Raw genomic sequence first — 23091 nt, 5'->3', positions numbered from 1 at the left:
CCTTATAGGCCTGGAGCTGTTTCCAGTTAAATATGGAAAACCCTACAGCAGTCTTGAAGCTGTGGAAACAAGAAGCCCAAGTGATGGCAAGATCCCAGTACAAACTCCAGTGCAGTGTCTCAGGCATTTCCACAGAGGTATCTAGTACTGGGTATGTAGAAGAAATGAAAGGTTCCTTCATGGCTGACTGTTCAGGACTTGAACTGGCAAAATAGAAATGCCTTCTAATCAGTGGCCTTGCATATCCAGGCAGTGCAAGGACGAGACAGGCATGTGCTGGATACATAAACAACACAGGCACCCTCCTGGGATGAAAGCTGTGAAGTTAAAAGGTGGTTTATCTGTATCAGAAGATAGATAAGAAGGAGATAAGCTATCAGCAGGTAGACAGTACAGAAGGAAGGCTGAAATGAGAAGTCCAGCTAATATCCAAAGAGCTGCACAACTCCATATGGACCTAATGAAGTCAGTGCATAAAAGTGAGATTCTTTTTCATTAGGGAGCCATACCATGCAGCAGTCATAACATATGTTCAGAGATGGCCACATCTGCCTCTGAATGTCTGCCCCCCATCTCCTCTGCTTGGGAAGGTTACAAGTCAGAAAGTAGTGATAACTCATGATAATTACTTGACTTTTGCTTTGGCTCTTCTCTCTGGGGAATGAGGCCTCTAATCCCTCTTCCTGATGAACTCCTCCCAGCTTTTATCTTCTGACCCTTCCTGAAGTTTCTACATTGGACAGACTGGCTGAGTTGCACCCTGATGTAAGATGCTCTTCTACAGTAGCAAAAATGTTCCTGCTGCTTTCCCCCAATACAGATCAAGAGAGAACAGGGGCAAAATTTTCTTATTGGTTATGAAATGAAAAGATGAATTGTAGGAAACCAGATGTCTCAGTTTCTGCTACGTTCACTGTAAATGAGCATATATTTGGCCTGGTCTTCTTTCATTATAGTGTAGTATCCAAAGGTGTCCTAAATGTGGATTTGTGAATGCTTCTGGCAGAGCTTCTGTGTTATCAAGCATCTGTAGTAAAGTGTGACTTACCTGTCAAGCCTGTCCAGGCTCTCAGGCAGGGTTAATTTCTTAACCACTAGCAAGCTCACAGTGAAACCAGTTTGCACAGTGGAGTAATTCAGAACTTCAGTGATCCACTTCCCACTATTTCCTTGTCTGATTGACACATTCCCTGCTTCAGAAAGGCTCCTGAAATCTCTGTTTGGGAGCCATCAAACTCACTCTTGAAAACAAATTAGTTTTTCACATTCTGTTGCCATTTGTTATTGATGCTTTAACGTCTCGGGAGATCGCTCATCACTCATTGGGAGCAATGTCTCCAAACACAAAAGGGAAATCTGGACGCAAGAAGTACTGTTAAAAGTTGTGGTAGAAACAGTGAGTTCTGGAAAACATAATTGTTTCTCTTTTCACTTGAAATGCCAAGACTTTAAAGCATTTCTGCTTGCCGAGATAGGTGGATGAGCCGTTGTTTCACTGCAACGCACACAGATGCAGTTAAATAGTCCCAGATGGAATCTGAAATATTCCATAGCAGCCTCTTGGGCAGCGAGTGCATTAACTGCCACAGGAGAAGGCTGTAAAGGCTCCCATCTGGTCATCCATCAACACTTTTATACATTATCATCAGCAGCCTGCTTGGAGGGAAGGTGTGCCACATTTCTGAAAATCCAATTAGATGATAGCAGCCAGTTCTCTTTTATCCTCTCTGTTGCTGAGCCATCCAAAGCATTTTTTTAGATTAAAGAAACATCATTTTCCTTCATATGAGCTGTGCTGCTTTATCTCTATCATGACCTGTTCTTTTATGTGCTTTATAATTCTATTATTAATTGGGATTTCAACCATTTTCCTGCTACTGAAGTGGGACTCGCTAGTTTGCAATTCCCAGGATCAGCCTTATGCTTCTTTATCGCAGACTGATATAATTGCCACTCTTCAATTTGTTGATAGCTACTCTTCTGAGAAGAGATAACTTATTGCAGCACCTCAGCTGCAGGGTTTGATGCCAGTCCTCTCCGTTACCCTGATGGATCAATTCACTTTGACTGTAAATATGCAGATGTTTCTGCTGTGACTTTCAACACCACAAGCTGGGATGAACCATCCTCTTTTGTATCCTGATTTTCTTTGATAGTTTCAGAGTTTGGGGCATCTGCATTTCTGAAAAATTCTTTGCAAAGGATGGAAAATTCCAGAAGTAATTCTAGCAATTTTACCTTAAAATAAGAGGGTTCCCTCTGGTCTGGGCTTTATATAAAGGACATTGTAATGAAAAAACTTAAAATTGTCAAGTAAATAATGAGTGTTTTCTCCAACATATTTTTTTTCCAGGCATTACATGCTGAGGATGAAGACTTTGATATAGTCTTTATTGATGCTGATCAAAGGAACGCTGTTAGCTACTACACCTTTGTCATGGATAACCACTTGCTGAGAATGGATGCAGTGATCTGTGTAGAGAATACACTCATGAAAGGACAAGTCTACCTGGAGAATGTATCTGATGAAAATGTACTAGCTGTCAGAAAATTAAACACAGTGATTAATTCAGATCCTCGTGTTGAGCAGGTTAGTGCAATGCAATTGGTTAAGGTGCCTGTGGTACTGTACCTATGGATTTTGCAAAGTACTCTTTAAAATGTTTCTTTTGTTGGTGCCATTATCCAGAGGACCTAAACTGAACTCAAATTTTATTATCATTCACCTCACTTGAGCTCTGTGTATGAGTTTCCGTATTCAGAAATGGCCCCTACTTCCTGTCTGCATCATACAATGTATGAAAGGCAAGATAAAAGTGGAGCACTTAAGAGTGAATAATCAGCTCTACAGTATAACCAAGGAACTGCTGCTCTGCTTTAAAAACTCTGGAGGCTGTAGGGCATCATGAGCACAACAGGAGCCAACAAAGTCCTACTCCAGCAGGAGAAAAAATGAAGTAATAGGATGTATAAACAACATATTGTGGTTTGAGAGGCAAAAGTAGACGCATATCCTCCAAGGTTTTAAAAGCAGGGTTGCATGATGCTACCCCAGGGCAGTAGCTATCAGCCTGCAAAGCTTGTTTACATGCCATAGCCACACCAGTGTGGCAGAGGGGCTGCTGGGGCTGGGGTAGCCACAGAGGATAGCTGGATCCCTGCCTCCTTCTCTGCACTGTGAGGCTGGTCCCATGGTGGGAGAACTGACGTCTTCCACCTCCCTAGGAAAGATTAACAACAATTTTCCATGCCCTGAATCTTACTGTTAGCTATCCAATGCAGGTAAACCATGTGGGGTTTCACATCTAATATTTGATATTGGTGTTGAATCTCCAGCACAGTGCAGTTTTCACTGAAGTGTGTTAATGGTGCCAGAGAAGGTATGTGGCAAACCCACTGATGCTCATCTATATGTGCAGGACAGATGTTCTAGCAAATGTTGAGGAACGCCAAAGTGTTGGTAATTATGATTTGCTGACCTGCAAGCATAAGACTGGAATACCCTCATGACAGCATTAACCAGGCTGTGGAAACCCAGAAATTGCTGTAGCTGACACTGATTTAGAAAACAGAGAGACAAAATTGCATTTTTTCTCTTGCTGGCATTTGTGGAAGCCGTGAGTTTGGAAGAGGAATGTGAGTGAATACAAATGCCTGACATATTTACGTTGGAAGGAATTTCAGTTAAAGCATAGGAGAAAAGCTACTGTGGCCTAAGGAAGGACGGACTATCCTTCATATCAGTGGGATCTGGGTGATAGAAAGCTAAGTACAAAGCAGTTGAGAATTGTGTGTGTATGTGTTCCATTTGCAGGTAATTTTACCTGTGCAGAGTGGACTGAGCATCATTCGAAGGAGCCCTGTGCCTCCAGACGCAGTGGTTGAATCCAAGGTGTGTATTTCCTTTCTGTGAGAACTTCTGGGGAAAGCTGATGTCAATGACAAAATGATTTGCACGGGTTTGGTGTCAAGAGCCCAAACTCGTGTTCTATTGTGCCATGGTGCTGTGCAGCATGGGTTTACCAGCTTAGGGCTTGGCAAATACTAGCCACACTAGTCCAAGGTTACACTAAGCCTATTAAATGCTGATTCCTTGCAAAGATTTTTGGCTCAGCCATGCTGGCAAGCTGCTCACTGGGTATCCATGCCCAGTGCTCTCCAGTCCTTCCTGTACAGGGGAGTGTGGGCATATGGAGCTAGGGGCCAGCGGTAATGAACTCATGCAATAGAGCTGAAGTAGCTCTATTTCTGCCTAAAGGCAGCACATGGTGCCCTCCTGTGGTCTCTGAACTGCATATTTTCATGGCTTTAGGTTTTGTTTGTCCTGTGGAAAAGATGCTCCTTTTATCTGTCTCCATTTTATATAGTGGACATCATTCAGCTATAATGAAATTCCCATCTGGAATCATAACGGCCTATCTCAGTAAATCCAGACCCAAACATCCTGATTGTTTTGCAGTTCCTGAGTGCTCCCAAAGCTACACCCACTGGTAATTCCTGGCATTTCAAACTCAATATTTTAAACATCTTGTATTTTCCATCTTGATTCCAGTCAGGGGGAAATGATGCATGGCAGCTGATCAGATGACAGCTTGGTTTGAGATATTGGCTGATATCTTTATTTGCGCATCAGCCTTGTGAAGATATTTTGATTGCACTACACTTGAGCCAAATCTTGCCTTTGGAAATGTGTTCTTAGCCTCCGGGCCTTCCTGGATCCAGCTGAGCCTCAGGGCAGGATTGGGCCCTGGGGGTGAAATAACTGGAAGACTTAATCAGTCATTTTCTAAGACACTGTACCTGACCTATCTCCCGTGGGAAGCTGAATCAGGAAATACCATACCCTACCCTCATGTATGGAGAATGATCGGTGCAGCTCCTCAGATCACAGCCCTTCTGCTGCATTGTCTTGCACATTAGAGCTCCTGATGAGACTAGTATCTGGAGGGGTAAAGGTGCTTTTTGGCTTGAATTAGTATTAGAATTGTATTAAATAGTGGGACAACGAGGCATGGATCTCTGTTTGTGCTCCCACCTCATTCTTACAGGCAGAGTCCTTCATAGCTATCACTTACTGACCTTTCCATCTTACTGTGCAATGTATATATGTTTTTGTTTTAGAAAGAAGTGGTGAGGGATGATGTCTTCTGGGGTTATAACAGGCACCGCATCCTGGACCGGCTGCGTTTGGATGGCAAAGTGGCCTATGTCACAGGCGGAGGGCAGGGAATTGGAAGAGCCTTTGCTCATGCACTGGGGGAAGCTGGTGCTAAAGTGGCTGTTGTGGATCTGGTCCTTGCAAAGGCAAAAGCAGTGGCTTGTGAGCTCAGCCTCAAAGGTAAGCATGGGTCCTGCTGTATGGTCACTAAGCTGTATGTCAGCATTGTCACAGCAGTCATAGATATCACATCGTCTGTGAGTTACTTATCAACATGAATTCAACCAGAGAAGCAAAACTAAAATTCCTTGCCAAGAATGCCCAAAGGAAACACAGCAGTGAAACATGACTGACAGGGACAAAGAAGGGCCACCTCTTGCCAAAGAGATCTGTATAACCTGCATTGAATGAACATGGTATTCCTCAGATTAAACCATGCAGCAGCCAAGGCACCTCAGTCTTCCCTAAGGATGTGTGACAGACATGGTCTATGAGCTCATTAGCACATATCCCTTCCCTGGCACCTCTTCAATGCCTAATGTCTGGACCAAAAACCAAAACACCAAAACAAGTTAGAGGCGTTATCAGCCTTAATCTCTCATTGTGCCCTCATATTGAAGCAAAGGCACTTTTGAAACCCTCAGCTATAGTTCTTTCAAGCATGCATACAAGGTCAGATATAGGAACAAAATACTAATAGACATAATAACTAAAATCCCCCTCAAAGAGGTAAAATCTCTACAAGCCACTTCTATTTTAACAGTAAAAACAGAAAATGTAACATAAAACTGAATTTCCCCCTGGAGTCGTGCTAAATGCAGTTGTAAAGGGGAAAAAGAAAACTGGAAATATAATTTTAATGAGGAAAGAAAGGAAGTGTTTCTCATTTTATAATTCCTTTTGTGAGATCACAACTGAGCCTTCTTCAGAGATCAGTACTTCATTTCCTCTAAGGATAGAGCTTTACCCAGAAAATTTTCACATTCTTATTTGAATAAAGTCACTGGTATTTGTTTCCACTCTGACTTCAGAAAGGGATTGGGCCATTATTAACCATATTCTCCAGCAAAACCATCCCTTGCAGATGTATTTCTATCCCTCGTCTCAAACAACATCCTTAGGAAGGGTTGAGGAATGGTTCCGTTCTGGTTTTGACACCATCCTTAGCTTCCCCAGAGAACATCTTAAACAAAAAGTCTCAGTCTGTATGATCCCAGCTTTAGTAAGCAGAGACACTTTACACTGAGTATCAGCATTAAAGCTTTGGTTTTATTGGTTAAAGCTTTCATTGCTGGTCTGATCCCAAATAACAACCCAGAGCAGAGTATGTCCAGCTCCTATTACAAATTCTTGAGTCATCCAGTCCCTCCTTCCCTGAAGCTTTTCATTTTCTTATGCACTGAAGCCATATGGTCTTGGCACAAAGTAGCTGTGCCCTACAAGTTAACTTGCCTTTTGGACATTTTTTCTCAGTGAGATCCTGCATATCAAGTAGGGCTATTCAGATAGAAATGGGTTCCTTGATAGAGCCATGAGACTGTGGATGCCAACAGTCTATTTGAAAACTAACTTAAGCTATCTCCAGGGCATTTTCAGTAGAAGTTTGATCATCCATCTTTCAATGGCTGCCCTACATCTCTGCTCCTTTACTGGTGGGCTGCAAGCCCAGAGGAGGTGGGGGAGTGATACAAAGTGCAGTCAGAGAGGTCACGAGGCATAGCAAATATTATTGCAGTCTAAAGTAAAGAAAATCTCACTTCTCAGTCTTTTCACATCTTTATCCTTTGAGGTCAAATACTCTCTATCAACTTGACCAGTGCAGCTGGTCAGGGCACAGCTATTCCATCTCATGATGTTTTTTGAGGTTTCAAATTTATTGTCATTCCTTGTTGGAACAAAACCCAAACTTTGTAATGCTTTTGTGAAAGGGAATTATATCCAAATGCCCGTTTTTGGACAGGATCTGAAAAGGTCAGGTTTTCAATCTCTTTCTCTCCAAAGGTAACTACAGAGTCTAGCCTGGACCTCAGAAGCATTCCCTTGAAAATTTTTGTTGAAATCATTATGTTTCCATGAAACATTTGGCTTCAAAGAAGTAACACACTCTGTTGGAAAAAAATTTTGATGAAAAGCTTCAACTAGCCTTACTCTTGAAATATTCACATGAGTAAATTGAAGCAATCGTAGTATTGATACATATTTTTCCTGCTATAATACACACAAAGTAGCTGTGATTCCCCCTTCCCCCCACCTTGGTTGTGGGGGGAAGTTGGAAACGCAGTGCCCCAAGGCATAGAATCATAGAATAGTTAGGGTTGGAAAGGACCTTAAGATCATCAAGTTCCAACCCCCCTGCCATGGGCAGGGACACCTCACACTAAACCATGTCACCCAAGGCTCTGTCCAACCTGGCCTTGAACACTGCCAAGGATGGAGCATTCACAGCTTCCCTGGGCAACCTATTCCAGTGCCTCACCACCCTAACAGGAAAGAAAGTCATTCCCATATTGATGCTTTTCCAAAACATTTTGCTCAGCTTGCTTAAACCCTCTTTGCTGCTTATACCAAGGAGCCCTTTACTGCCTTTTAGGATGGTGCCGTCATTTGGCGATGAGTTTTAAACATCAGAACTGCTGTGATCTCAGTTTCTGATTTGTTAGACAGCTCATGTGTATGTCCCTTGGCTACTGGGGTCTTTGTTTTTAGATCCTGTGTGAATACCTTTTTCAGCAGTTGCTAATGGATCCTGACAGAAGAACCAAAAATGATGAAACGTAACCAAAAAATCCTAAGGGTTACCTTCCACTACATATGCCCTTGTCTTCAGGGGGAATCACTGCCTGTACCTTAAGGGAAGAATTAGTCTGAAGGGATTTTTAAAAAGTGCATTTTCACCATAAACTATGCAAATGCCTTCCACACAATGTCACTTCTGATCTTCTTGTCTATATGCGATGTATTACTTCCACTTACACTGAGAGACCAGAGATGAAGCCTGAGGCAGGGGGCTGTGTACATGTCCCCTGAAGAAGGGCAAGGGCACCTCAGGCAGATTCAGCACATTGATGTCCCTCCAGCACAGAGCCACTAGGCTCCTCTCCTGCCCATCTCATCACAAAACTAAACTGTGTACTGTAGAGATGCACTGACACCATCATACATGTAACGGCGCAGCCATGTGTTGGGTTTCTTACCTCTGGTCAGGACTACGGATTTTTAAGCTATTTTTCCATAGTTTAGTTTTCATTTTTAACAGATGGTTTTGGGGGGACAGTGGAGAGACAGAAAGTGGGTTTTCCCCCCTCTCTCAGAGTGCAGGGATATCAGCTGAATTGATTAAGGTCAAGTGTGGGACTCTGGTTTGAAGTGAGCGTGCCTTCCCTGCTTCTTCACTAGACACTCACGTGTGGCACCTTCTGTCTTGTTTTTATGAACTATCATATAACATGAAGACATAAATGGGGTGAAAGTTGGAGGGCAGGTGAAGAGCCTCATTCTGTTACTGTTAATAACACGCTTGCACCCTTTTTGTCTGTAAATCGAATACGAAAGATTGCAACAGCTCCCTGTACATTGTGTGTCCTGATAACAATCAGGAGGAGCAATGGGAGCTGTCTGGCTATTCTTATTCTTTCAGCATATTTAGCATAAAGCCTCCTATAAAATAACAGGTCTTGTTTTGTGGCTGAAGACGCACTCATTTTTGTAGGTGCCTGTGTTATGGGTATGCCTTTTTCTCTGCCTTGGACCATAGCTGAAGGCCAGAGGGGACATTAGGTCCCATGACCTGGCATGGGGAGCATCCCAGACCAGCATCATCTCAGGGCGAGCTCTCTGGCAAGCTCCTGGAGGCACTGGAGATCAAGAGCAGCTTTTCCATACAAAAGCCTCTTTCTTGTCATTTTCTTCAACATTGCTGGGCAGTTATTGCTTTGCCTTGCTTTCATGGAAGCCTCCATCTCAAAGGGGGAGTCTTCTCCTTTTCTCCTAGGATAAGTTTAAGCCTTCTTTTAAATTTTTTATTAGAGTGATCTAAAAGATGGACCAGTGGGTAATAAATTTTCTGTTTAAACAGAAGTAGAAAACTCTTGCTTTAACAGCTGTAACTTCCTCCCTCTGCACTTTCTGCCTGCAGACTGCTGACCTACAGTCCATCCCTGGTGGCTGCCTCCCTCCTTGTGAGTGAAGGCCCACTTCACCACAGCCTTGCTTAACTTTCAGGATGAGTATAATCCCATTGGCAAAAGGTGCTTCTTTTGTTTAATAATAATAGCATTTAAAGCAGATTTTGATAGTAAGTTAAGTTATGCTATTTACAGATCAGCACTAGTGCAAAAGTCAATACTTGGAGTTTTCTAGGGAAAAAATGCATGATTCAAAATGAGTAGATGTCTTAATTTCTGAACGTTTGTGTTATTATAGTAGTGTGATTTGCAATAAATAAGGCCAGATGCCATGACTACTGCACCTGTGAACCTGCAGGTATGCCCAATTAGCTCCCTCCTAAAAATGGTTTGGTTTTGTCTGAGGCTCCCAGCTGTGTCTGGATGCTGTAGTTCAACCAGAGAGGACTTTCCGGACAAATAAGCTTGACCTTTTGCAGCATCTTGGGGGGAACTGGCATAAAAAACATCTAAATTTGAGCAAATTTAAGAGTCCTTGGCTTTCTCTTGCTGCTGAGTGGCTACCATCCAGTCCCGAGTGATCTCTCTGGAGCTGCTCAGGGATGGGGAAGCTGCAGTTGAGGGTTTGGACAGAAGATGGTGCAGTGTTCAAAGCTTCGTCCTGGTGGAGTGGCACGCTCGGCTCCCACCTGAGTTTTGCGTTGGCCTCCAACAAGCAAACCTCGCACCAGTGAGCAACGTTATAATGGCAGTATTCAAAATAACAAACGCACATTTTGCTATAATTTGTGGAGCAATAAATTAAAGTGGCATATAAATAATACATATAGGAATGAATAGATAATCATAAACCAGAATACTTTTATTTCTCTGTGAATTCCTGTACTGACTTCATCACTCTTATATTAACACAGGGATTAAAAGCATTGCCATTGCAGCAGATGTAAGCAAACCCGAGGATGTGCAAAGGATTGTGGATATGATCGTAGCTTGCTGGGGCACAGTTCACATTGCATGCAACAATGCAGGAATCAATATGAACTCTGCAAGTGAAGATACTTCCCTAGAAGAATGGGACAAAACTTTTAATGTTAATTTACGAGGATTGTTTTTGTGCTGCCAAGTAAGTGTGAGATGCTGTACTGGTTTGTTTTACAAATAGGTAATCAGTTCATAAGCATTTACTTTACCAATAGTTAATAACGCTTTATTACTAATAATCACAATAAAATCAATCCTAGATTTGGTAGAGTTAGAGAGATTTGCTTTATAGCAATTACAGATTTTGGTCAATATTTTCAAAAGCAGTTGGTACTCACTGGCTGCCCAAGGCCAAGCATTTAAGAATGGCCAGATTTTTTGGAGGGTGGTTATTTGCCACATCCTGAAAACCAAAAAGCTTTTGGGGTCCGTTCCCAACATTAGTGATTACTTTGAGAAAATACTGCCCACAGTGAAGAGAGTCTGAAATGGCAATGGGATTTTTCCTGCATCAGCCATTTTTATACCAAGTTTTTATATCAAGTGCTTCAAAGAAACGTGTTAGCACATAAACTCTTCTGAAAAGTGAAGACTAATTTATTATCATGTCATTATTAGCACAATCACAGAAAGGGTCACTGGTCTTTCCTTTAATTTCTGTCACAGGCTGCAGGCCGCATTATGCTGAATCAAGGATATGGGAAGATAATTAACACAGCATCTATGGCAAGTTTAATAGGTGAGTGATGAGAGCTAACAGTTGTGCTTCAGAATCCATATTTTAATTACTACTGATGCTATTTGAATCAATTAAACCTGTATTGGGAAGGAGTAAATCACTGACATTTTGTATTAGAGGAAATGTACTACAAAATTTTTATTGATATCATTTTTCAACATTTGCCTGTCCTCTGTGTTTTAGAGCACTTATTACTTTTTATAGAAGAGGTGGAGTCACCTTCCCTGATTCCAAGGCACTGATGGCACAGGAGAGGTGCTGGTGCACTCCCCAGTGATTTCAGGCAGATGTGGTTGAGTATGGGAAGCTGTGCCCCTGTCATGTTTACAAGCAACCCAAAAGCTTTTTGCACTGGTTTTCTCCCCGGTACCCGGGGTTTTATTTCATTATCCTTGCCAACAGGTGTCTCCACCAACGCTGCTGAATCAGCAGCATCGTCAAAAGCGCCAATAAACCATTGTAACATATGGAATGAAATCCCTACTGCTGAGCTAATCTGGAAGGCAGTTACATGCTGGTGAACTGAAGCCCATGTAACAAAAATTGATCAATTACACAAATTAAGCATAGCCCTTTAGGAATTTATTTTATTGGTCTGGACATCTGTTGCAGTATTGTCCAAATCCAAAAATCAAATGGTGCCTTGGGTTGCCAAGTTAGGCAAGAAAATCTAGTAGCTATAAAAGTACAACCGAAAACCCCTGTATTAATATCATGTCCATCTGCTGAATGTTATATAAATATGCAGTCTTTTTATTTTCCTTCAGAATAACATTTATTTTTACTGTGCCCAGTTTGACATTCTGTGACATTCTGCTCAGTTTATTGCACAGTAACTTTCAATGCTTCTTCAAAACTACATTTATAATGTTGTTGTTAATCTTTTCTTCTTTTTTTCAAGTGCCTTTACCAGCTGTTTTACTTACACTTAAAACGCAGGCACCATCCCTTTACCCCACCTTTGTGGAGTCGCAAAGTCTCCCCAAGAGAAATAGTATTGAAAAGAATTTAGAGCTTTAAATTTCAAATGCCCCAGACCTTTCATGCTTTGTTTTGCACTGTGAAATCCTGGTCTGGGCTCGGGCTGTGACTGTCCACATCATTGCCACAAAGCAAAAGTTTCTGGGAGGTATTGCACCCTACAGAAAGTTACAAAGCTCTGGAAACTGGCACCAGCTGGGGTCTGCTGGTTTGGCACACAGCTCCCACACTCCCTCTTGCAGCCCAGAATTGCTCTCTGTGGCTTAAGAAGCATTTCCCTATTTCTTCATCATGCCCTGGCACAGCTCTGCTGAGCCAGCAGGCGATGCCATTCCACCACAGCATCCATCCCAGCCCCAGCTGCACCTCCTTGGTTGGCATGCCAAGACCGCCGAGACCCCCATGGGGTCATGTTTGAGGCCATATTAGTCCTAGAGCAGGAATGAAAGCTGGAAAGCAGCCCTGAGAGCAGCCTGGAAGGGTCAATGCAAGATGTGTTTAAATGTCACTGAAAGTCAATGCATGCTAGGCCAGGAGTTAAGAGATGAAGAGATGTGTTTACCTTCTGAACCTGTTTGAATCTTGGCATTGAAAAAATCTAGTAGTTATAAAACTACAACTGAAAACCACGATGTTCATATCATGTCCATCTGCTGAATGTTAAATAAATATGTTGGTTGGTTGGTTATTTAAGTATGTTGGCCAACTGGCATAGTATAAAATGTTTCTAGAAATAGTTAGGGGATATTTTTTTTGTTGTTGTTGTAGGTTGAGTCCTTCCTCAGAGATACAGGAAAATGAGGAGACACTTAGCAGGATAGGGAGGGTTTTGTTTGTGATTCTTTTTCCCAGATACACTGCTCAGAATCAGTTTTAATTAATTGAAGATGAGCCGCATACATTTTGCATATGTGCATTTTGATTCTGGTATTTCACTGGAGTTATTCCAGACGTATGCTTCAGCAGTGGAGACGAGGCTGCTGCGGCTCTGCGGTTTGTGCAGGTGTAACTCGGATCTGTAATCTTTACAGTGCATATCTTTAGTGGTAAGTGGTCTGGTCTTCTCTATCTCTGTGCACCTCTCATTAACATTACACGCCTGCTTCAAGGTCAGGCTAGAAGCCTTATGTGCTAAAGAACGTTGCAAAAACATAGTGTCAGGTTGTTGTGGTTTAACCTGTCAGGCAGCTAAACACCACACAGCCATTCACTCGCTGCCCCAGAGGGATGAGGGAGAGAATGGGAAAACAGGTAAAACTTATGGGTTGAGATAAAGGCTGTTTACTAGGACACAAAAAGAAGGGGAAATAATAATAAGAATCATTAAAGAATTTACGAAACAAGTGATGCACAATGCAATTGCTCACCACCTGCTGACTGATGCCTGTCCCATCCCTAAGGCAGCGGTCAACCCCTCCCAGCCAATTCCCCCCAGTTTTATTGTTCATTATGACATTATATGTTATGGAATATCCCTTGGGTCAGCTGTTCCCTCTGTGTCCCCTCCCAGCTTCTTGTGCCCACCCGCAGTCTCCTGGCTTGCAGGGCAGCATGAAAAGCTGGAAAGTCCTTGACTTTGTGTAAGCACTGCTCAGGAACAACTGAAAACATCGGTGTGCTATCAACATGACTCTTATCCTAAATCCAAAACCAGCTACTAGGAATAAAATTAACTCTGTCCCAGCTGAAATCAGGACACAGGTGTTTAAAATGTAACGCACTTGATGTTGGCAGCATTTTTATCTGCTTTCCTCCTATGTTTGTCTGAAACAGAAGTGAGTGTTCTCCCTTCCCAGAAGCCTTTCAAATTCAGACTGTTTTGGTGGTATTGCTGAAAGACCCTGTTTTGTATGAGTTTGAGGGAATGCAGGTTTCTTCTGTGTGTAAGAGACCACCTTAGGTAAGGGAAGAGAAGGTGGCGTGGGGTCTGAGTCTCAGAAAACCCACCCATGGGTGTCAGACCTTTGCAGCACCCTTTGGCTTCTTGAGCTCTTCCAATTGAGATGGTCTAAGTGTCTCAGGAAGGGGAAATTCCATCTTCTGCATTACCTTGCTTAGATATTCTTCTGAAGACAGAAGGATTTGCATGGAAAGACTCTTGAAAACCCAGTCTCAGCACCCACCCCTAATTGGAAAGCTAATTCTGATAGCTTGCAGCAACTTGCTGTTCTCACCATCACGCTCTAGAGGTGCAGAGCCTGTGCCAAAACTCTTATCCTCTTAGCAAATGGCGAATGATTTATCACAGACAGACATGTTTAGAAAGTTTAGCAAAGAACTGCTTTTGGGAGGTTACAAGGTTAACTACCGAAGTTGTATGTAACTTGGAGCTGATGCACGGCAATTAATCAAGAAATGATGTTCCACATCTATTTGATAGCACACACAGCGCGCTGCTTTGGGGGGCAATAGTCACATGCAGAGGGCAAAGTGGTTCTGCTGGTTGAAATGGGAACTATTTCATATTGCACAAAAAATGAGTGCAAATTATGTGCTGTAAAAGGGTTACATGGTATGGAATGCTCTCTGTAGCAAGTAAAAAGCCTCCAAATTCTGAGCAAACCTTCTGCACATGAAGTAAAAAGAAACACTAAGAGTTGCTTCCATCATGTGTGTGATATAAATCTATTCACAAACGTTTGTGTTCCAGGTGAAACTCCTTATTCACAGGCTTAGTAATTTGCAGCAAGGTTTTTGGCTCTTTCAGAGTTTGGATTAACTCAATTTGTTATCATCTTCTTTTCACCCTTTAAACTGACATACTCAAAACCAATAGTTTTAGTCAATAAAAGCAGTAGTGGATGTGTTGGCATACCAGGGATGGTAGTGATCTAGAGCTGATGCACCAGTTTAACTTAATAAATTAAGACCAATTTAATGCCATCTACTGATGCTGCTTACGTGCTTCTATCAAAATGCACTGGGGTTTGCCTGCTTACCTTACACAAAGGCAACGATTCACTTTCTTCCAGGGTTCAGCGTTACCTAACCCTGCAGGCTACAATTGCTTGCCTTTGTGATTACTGATATTTTGCACTGATTTTCCCCACTCTTCCTCCATGAAAGAGTCAGTGGTGCTCAGTACTGGTACAGCACTAATTATGGATCAGTGCTTTGCACTTGATTTGTTTAATGATGTCCTAATGGAAGCCAAAAAAGTCCAAGGAGAGACACTTTGTGGGTGTAAATCCCAGCAGCCCAACCAGCCCGACTCCCGTGGGTTTAAAGCACTTTACACCCCCTGGGGATTTGTCCTTAAGTAGCTTTCCCGGGAACGCTGCAAGCGTGAGAGCTGGTGGAGGGGCAGAGCCACCTGAGCACGCAGCACTAACAAGCTTGAACATTGTAATTAGCAAGCCGATCATTTTCCCTCTCTGACTGACATGTGACATCTCTGAAACACTTTCAAAAGCCTCACATTTTGAAAGTGGTGGGTGTTCTGCATTTTTGGGGCGCACCTGCGCTCACATCCACACAAACACTGATTAGATAATGTGATGTGTTTGCTTCAGACGATGGATAGGATAAAAATCACGGAGAATAATTTGTTCCAAAAAGCTTTATATAATATCATATAATATGTTATATAAAATCTATTATGCACTTACATCATACCATTATGCTACATTATATTTTATTAGTATTAAAGTGTACAAGCATTTCATATATAAATACATATATATGTATAATATATGAATGTGCATGTGTGTATATGATTATTTACTTTGCTTGGGAATAGTCAAATATTGCAGATGTATTTTTAATACATTGGGTTTGGCTTTGCCAAAACATGGTACCTATTAAATTTATTATTTTCTTTCTTTCCTTCTTTTTCATTTTTTTTTTTTTTTTCCCAGTAGCCCAGCTGCTGAGGCAAAAGTGTTAGATGGCAAAATACAGATTTAGAGTTTTCTGTTGTGGGTGGCTAAATTCTTGTTGCTCCTTGCCTAGTATCAGGGAAAATGGTTCATCTCAGTGCAGCGACTTGCCCATGTTAGTGCCTCAGCTATCTGAATTTGTGCAGAATAAATCATTTTCTATTTCTGAATCCCTTCTAGTCCCGCACCCACAGAAGCAGGTGGCATACAACACCTCAAAAGCCGGGGTCGTAAAATTAACACAGACATTAGGAACCGAGTGGATTGACAGAGGAGTAAAAGTCAACTGCATTTCCCCGTAAGTAATATGTAGTCTCATTTTGAAAGTACAAAGAGAATGAAATGTTCTAAAAAGCTCAAACGAACAGTATCTCAGCAAATAAAGTTTCTAATTAGCAGGTGGATTGCATCCCTTTTTATGTTGTCTTTTCTTTAACAAAGGTTTAAATACTTAGAACCAAGCCTGCTCTGTTGCTGTGTATACTCAGGGATTTAAGAAGAGGTTTTAGCATTTGATAATAGGTTTTCCAATGATGTGAAGGGTAGTTTTTAGCATTTCTCTTCCAGATGAAATATTTCCTTAGTCTGTCCAAGCCTTCTGCAGTTAAAGAAAAGGCTTTTGACACTTAATAGACAATACTTCTTTCCCCTTTTTACTTGAGACAAATATATAGGCACTTTAAAAGCCACATTGTACTGCTGTAATTGAGCTACTGTTCAGCTCTGACAATCACAGGAGGCCAGGTGTAATTTTGTAAATATATATATATTTATTACAAATTACATTTTCCTTATTTTTAGATGTTTAAAGCTGTATGTTTTATGGCATTTATTCACAAAGAAAAGTTTTTGTACCACATACACTTTTTCACTCCCTGTGTCTCAGTCACACACTCAACACAGTCATTGTATAAAACAGTTAACAGTGCATGTTAGTGCTCAGCAGAAACCCAAGTGGATAGTGTTAATTGGAAGTGGTCAAATACTGTAGACCATTGAAGTCAATTAGAGTAAATAAGAAGTGCAGGATTTTAACCCTGGAGTTAAATCGTAATAATGAAGATATAATGTACATCAAATTAGGAAAACAAATGCAATATTTTAATTCACAAAGTGGAGTAAAAAAAAATAATCAGAGAGCCCAATGGCAAATGTCTCTGTTTTTACTGTCGGTCTGCTCTCCGCTTGCTTGTGCTAGCTGTCTTCCTTATGATTATTTATTACTAATTATATCAGGGGCTCCAGCCGTCGCTCTATGTGATCCACAGATTCTTTAAACAGCATCTTCATATGGGATTTTCCCCATGCGAATGCTAGCAAGACTGCAATAGTGTTCCCACAACTAGTGCCTGTGAGTTTACACCAGCTTTCGGGAGCCAGGGGAGATGAAGGGAATTAAGGAAGCTCAGCAGGACCTGGCAGAAATTGTGTCTGAAAACACACAGGTAATCTGAACCAACAGAGGTGAGATTGTAGTGCCACATTCACAGCAATCACAGATGAGAAGGCTCTTAGATGAGGAATTACCCATTTCTAGGGGGCTTACATGAATTTAAAAAATATCCACTGAATGATAAAAACTCATTGTTTTGTGTAAGTTGGGAGCATATACTTATAGCTGAAGAAGTTATGTTTCTGGAGGCATTTGTCAGGGCATAGAGAAAAAACAGTCACGCTTCTCTGTTTCTGCTTTCATGCTAAAACGGGGCTGCATTTTGATCATCCCTACAGCAGCTCTGAGCTCAAAGTCCTACAACATGAAGGGGGGGTTCTTTGTGCAGGAATAGGCAGAAAGGGTGCACAGAGGACTAAAGTTTTGCTGTCTTTAAGGCTTTTGGTTCTGGACAAGGCAGTTCCCCCTTATGCTGCTGGAACCTGGACTGAGCAGCTCCGGGAGCCAGGCAGAGTTTTCCCCCAAGCAGTTCAAAGAATTGGCTGAGCCCCTTGTGTTGGGGCCACTGACAGAACTCTGGGTATCATTCAGAGGAATTAGCCTTCATACAGCTCAGATCCGTCCTCACCACGAGCAAAAGCTACATATGCTTGAGAGTGAATAAATCCTCACACTTCTGCATGTACGAGATGTCAACCTGCTTTGCAGTGCAGATTTAGACCCATTCCCAGAACCACAGGGCCCACTGGTCTCACTGTGTTTCTAGACACGACTCACCAAGGCACAGCAGCATTTTTTACCAGGCAATAGCCTCAGTGCCATCAGAGTACTATGAAGGGTTGAAAAATGTCCCAAATGAACAAGTCTTTCTGAGCACAGATGTCCAACCTGGCATGTAGTTATCTTAAGAGGAGGGGATTTTGAGGAGCTCAGAGGTAGATATAGGACATGATGGTAACCAAGATTATCGCTGAATAAGTAAAATTGTAAGTGTGTCCTTAAGTACTTTCCCCCTCCTACTCATGGTTGCATTAATGCTTTCAGGCACTGTCAGCGTACCTCTGTAGCTCCAAACACTCCAGTCTGGTTTTAAATATTATTTCACCATGCAAACCTTCTGGCCTTTTTCCCTCTTCCTATTTGGTCACTTTTTATCAAGTTAATTTCTTAATGAGTGCATAAAACTTATGCAGAGCAATGCATAAAAGTTATCAATGCATAAAATGTTATGGCAGAGTCCTCAGGATAATTTACTGCATTTATAAAATTGAAGATTGAGGTTTCTCCTGCTGGCCAGACAAGCCTCACGCCCATGGGGAGGAGGTGGCCAAAACTCCCTGGGTGCTTTGGCTGGCTTAGGCCCTTGCTCTATGCAAAGGGAAGCATTTCTGGGTATTGTGGAAACTATGCTCAGCCCTTCTGCCACCATCAAGTGCAATCGCCTTACAGCCTGCTACACAGCTGAGGCTCTGCAAAATTAAGAAGGTGCTGGAGTCTTCCCGAAAGAGATTTGGAGGGTGGGATGAAGAGGGGACCTGGGTGTTAATAGGGACATTTATACAACACTGATGCCTGTCTGCCTATAGTGTTAGTCCCTTTGCTGATCCCTGGGTGTGATGGAGCAGGAGTATCTTGAGAATCTCTGGTTTGTGGCACATGCAACATTGGAATGCTTCATTTTTGCACCCATTGCACTGAATCGGTGTCCATGTTGGGGGCTAATTGCATCTCCCTGCTTGACTTGCAAGGCATAAAATGCCGTATTGGCATATTGACCTTTGGGATGGGCAGCTGGAAGTTGATCTTCAGCTTAACCTAGTGCCACAGCCAGCCCAGTTTGCTGGAGACTCAGTGAAACTCAGCAGCCCCAGCGGCTGAACCATGTTACCCACTGCTGAGCTGCAGGAATTTGGGTTTGGTCTGCGATGGGCAGAGGCTTTGTCCCCTGCATGCCCACCTTGCTCTCCTGGGACAGTGCAGAGGCAGCTGTGCAGTGCTGTACCAGGCTTTTAGCATGGTGGGTATGAGGAATAAGAAAGCAGGTATGGCAAGCTCATCACAGGTTTTGGGTGTACCCCATCATGGGGGAAGGTGAGGTGGAGCTGGCAGGAGAAGCAGCACCCCAGCATCACCTGAAGGCATCCCAATTAAGCAGCATAGCTTTCCCCATTAAGCAGCAGTCATTGCTAGTAAGTATCTTTGGACTTAAATCTTAATTCCTTGGGAGATGTCCCAATTAAGTGGATCTCGTGATTAAACATTTCCTGATTAAGTGGAGTGTACTTAACTCATTCAAATTAATAACTCATCTGAAAGAAATCAAGTTACACACAGATGGAATCTTTTTTTTTTTGCTCTCATTTGGGGATTGAGCACACGTAACAATTCCAGTTAAGTATCTGGTAAGTGATATTTTTCCTAATGTGTCTCTTGAAGTGGAAATGTTTTAGGCAATTTTTTTTTTTCCTGTTGGGTTTTGTTGTTTTTTTTTTCCCCCTAATGTCTCAAATTGTCCTGCGTATCAATAATGAAATATTGATGCTCATATCTAACATTAAGAAACCAGCAGTTTGATATTACATTGACATGCAACAGAAAGTACTGATAGGCTCAGCACTGCATACAAGATGAGGTAGGGAATTAATGCATTGGCAGTTGTCTTTGCTGGAACTGGTTAGAAGCCAACTAAAATCTGCCTAAAAGGGTTCGACAACATTAAATTGCCCAACTTGGCACCAAAGCTTTCCCAGAAGATGTGTAGTATCAATGACATGCCTAATATTTATAGTGCCATCAGTATGTGTGTTTGCAACTTTTAAGTTTTGTGCTATATTCCTTTCTCATTTATGTAACAAAAAATTTGTAATTAAGTTTTGTTACACATCTAAATTTTTGCTACTTGAAGTGAACCTGAGGGAAGGTCCAGCAAGAGGCACGGCGCTGTGATTTGCAGGTTACAGTGATCAGACCAAAGATCATTTTTTTTCTGAACAGCTTGAATAATGTCCTCTTTTTAGCAAAATCTGTTGTGCTGGAGAACTATGTGTCGTGTTTCCTAATCTGCATTCCCTTGGGGTTAAAACATATATGTAAATTAACAAAAACCCAACAAAATCATATGGATCTTATTCTGGTCTCTGATAGTGTAAAGCCAGAATGATTATGTTGATGGCTTTGTGAGCACTGTGAGAGGCACGTAAGGGAAAGGAGTCCAATATATTTCACATCTGCTGCTCAAAGCATGTTTCTCTCTGAAGAAAACCAGTTCTCAAGGAGTTTGGGAGAATAAGGAGGGAGAGTGGGGAGCTGTACTTGGGGGAAATAAGTAAACCGTCTGCAGTCCTATACTGGAATGCATTTGATTTTATTATGCTGCCAGAGTTGCATTGCTTGGTTTCTGAACCGCTCTGGTGTTTATTGGCGATTACAATAAAAAATAAAGCTGATATTTAAATCCTGCCCGATTAGTGAAAACAGAAATGTTTGGGGGAAAGTCTGAATTAGTTCCACTTCGTAACTGAGTAAATAGCAGTTTTCAACCTTCATTTGAAACAAAAGGTAAATCTCATACCCAGAATCCAATGTGTCTCAAGAAATTATTTCCTTGGAAGTATAAATTGGGATGCCGACGAAGTTTCAGAACAAAACGGGCATTTTTATACTTTGTTCATTTCATATTTATCACTAGCTTGTTTGCTAATTTTCATTTGCAAGAGGCAATTCTTCCAGCTAACTGGCTGCCTCAATGGGCCACTGATTTCTTTGAAGTGACAGTCTGTAAATATGCATAAAAAAGAGATGCAATTAGCGTGTGTGTGGTTCAGTGCAGCCTGATTTCATTGGCAAGTTTACCCACAGTGTTGATAAGCTACATTATCTAGAAAATTGGCCGCTGAAAAACAGCACCTCTGATTGCCAGCAAAGGTTCCAGATAACAGGGTGCTGAAGAGAAATATAATTGAGGTTGAATATGTTAACCAAGGTGTCACATGCTCCTTAGAAGCGCTAATTTATCAGCATGTTGGAATTTTTATTAACATTTGGAATGCATTTCTACCACACTAATGAAGTGGAATTGGCAGTTCAGGTTTTAGTTATTGTCATTTCTGAGAAGTTAAATGTAATTTCTCGTTAGACACAGTTATGTAAATATATTTGTTCAGGGGCTGAAAAAATTATACATTTTGCAAAATACAAATATGTTGTTAAGGAGGAGTATGACAAATCAGTTGTAGTTATAGTCATGAAAGCCAGCCAAATGTTCGCCCTGCATTGTGCTTTCTGGAGCATCACTCAATTTTAGGGGACCTGAAGAAAATGAACTTTGCAGAGTTTTAATAAATGGTGTAGTCACTCATTACTGTGAAAGAGGCAAGGCAGGTAAATGCAGTGGGATTTGTTGGGGTGTTGGTTTAAAAGGAATTGTGCTGGGTGTGCTGTGCTTATCTTTGTCTCTTTTTTTGTGTGTGTGGAAAGGCTCTGGTGCCCAGAAGGGCGCTGGCTTTTGTTTCCCCCTTTTTTTGGCATATGGAAAGTCAGGCTGTTTTCAGTTTCTGGGCTGTACACAAATACGCTGTGTGACGTTACGCTGAAAAGCAGTGAGAAGAGACATCAGTAGGATGACAGTTCCCAAGAGACATGACAGACCAGGTTCAAGGTGCTTTTGATTCCAATGCCATGCTTGTTCTCTATGAAAAACATTAAACTGGTGATTAGAATCAGTAAGCTAAAAGCAAGGGGGTACTGCTGTTAGCTAAGAAGATAGTATGTGTTTAAAGAAAACCTCTAAGCCTGTCCATTGGCAGCAAAAGACATATGGAAAGAAGTTTACACTGTGACTTCTAGCAAAGGCAGAGCAGGTCTGACTTGTGCATCCCCTCTGTGCCATTCCACAGTTTTCCTTCTGAATCAGCATCTTGAACACCTATAAATACTGCCTTTTCTTCTGGGCCAAACCTGATCCTAAACTATCAGTGTGTGTGCTTGTTGCAGGGGCATCGTTGACACACCGCTCATCCGCTCCAAGGACCTGCAGCCACTGGTGCAGGGCTGGCTATCGGGCATCCCTGCTGGGAGGCTGGCGCAGGCCACCGACCTGCAGGCTGCTGTCGTCTATTTGGCCTCTGAAGCCTCCGACTATATGACTGGCCATAATCTGGTCATTGAGGGTGGCCAGAGTCTGTGGTGAGGGGTATCCTCCAACCTCCCCTCTCAGGGATATAGGTCACTTTGGAATGTGCTTATTAGAATTTAGCCAAGTCCTAGTTTTGGCTTGAGCTAGTGGCTAGTTAATATGATATAATTGTTTTCTTCTTTCAGGTGTTGCTTTGGAGACTTATATAATGAAAAAAAAAAAGAAAAAAAAGGAAAAGCAATCTTTCATTTCCAACATTTTCATATTTTTCACTATGCATTCAGATTTCTGTTAAATTAGTATTTAATGATATAAAGGCACATTTACTGCAGTGAGATTTGGCTATTATTTAGTTTAACAGGGGGGATTTTTATAGCAATCAATATTAGCTGGTCTGTGCAGTGTATTGTTCTTAGGCGATTTCTTTGTATTCAAGTTGTTCCAGTGACATCTGTGAGTGGTGAAAAACAGTTGGCTGTAGTGTTAAAAAAAATAAATTAGTTCATTGCATTTGAACCTGAATGTTGCCATTTTATCTTTACTGGTGTTCTTAGTTTTTGACAGTGTTTTTATACAAACACCCACATAAATGGCCCTGAAAGAAAAGTACTGCACTTAATAGAGAGTCATGGTTGGTGATTATAATGGCTCTAATCCAAAGCCCGTTGAGGTAAGTAGGGACTGCTCATACACTTTAAGTTAA

General features: G+C 41.8%; 1 protein-coding gene across 1 annotated transcript in view; it reads left to right on the top strand.

Annotated features, from left to right (window-relative positions):
* The window catches only part of LOC133270738 (D-threitol dehydrogenase-like), a 28093-nt gene extending 5299 nt beyond the window's left edge, over positions 1 to 22794 (top strand). Inside the window, exons 3-9 of the mRNA XM_061456218.1 lie at positions 2354 to 2590; positions 3815 to 3892; positions 5122 to 5338; positions 10197 to 10405; positions 10930 to 11002; positions 16042 to 16159; positions 22247 to 22794. Of these exons, the coding sequence (XP_061312202.1) occupies positions 2354 to 2590; positions 3815 to 3892; positions 5122 to 5338; positions 10197 to 10405; positions 10930 to 11002; positions 16042 to 16159; positions 22247 to 22442 (1128 nt within the window). The 3' untranslated portion in view covers positions 22443 to 22794. The remainder of the gene's footprint in view (positions 1 to 2353; positions 2591 to 3814; positions 3893 to 5121; positions 5339 to 10196; positions 10406 to 10929; positions 11003 to 16041; positions 16160 to 22246) is intronic.
* The last annotated feature ends 297 nt before the right edge of the window (positions 22795 to 23091 follow it).

The sequence above is a fragment of the Pezoporus flaviventris genome, unplaced genomic scaffold, assembly GCF_033815535.1.
Source record: "Pezoporus flaviventris isolate CSIRO_AGI_PZ_B2104156 unplaced genomic scaffold, CSIRO_AGI_Pfla_v1 ptg000021l, whole genome shotgun sequence".
NCBI classification, from domain to species: domain Eukaryota; kingdom Metazoa; phylum Chordata; class Aves; order Psittaciformes; family Psittacidae; genus Pezoporus; species Pezoporus flaviventris.
The sequence above is the reverse complement of the archived record's forward strand: the minus strand, read 5'-3'. Positions and strand labels throughout refer to the sequence as shown.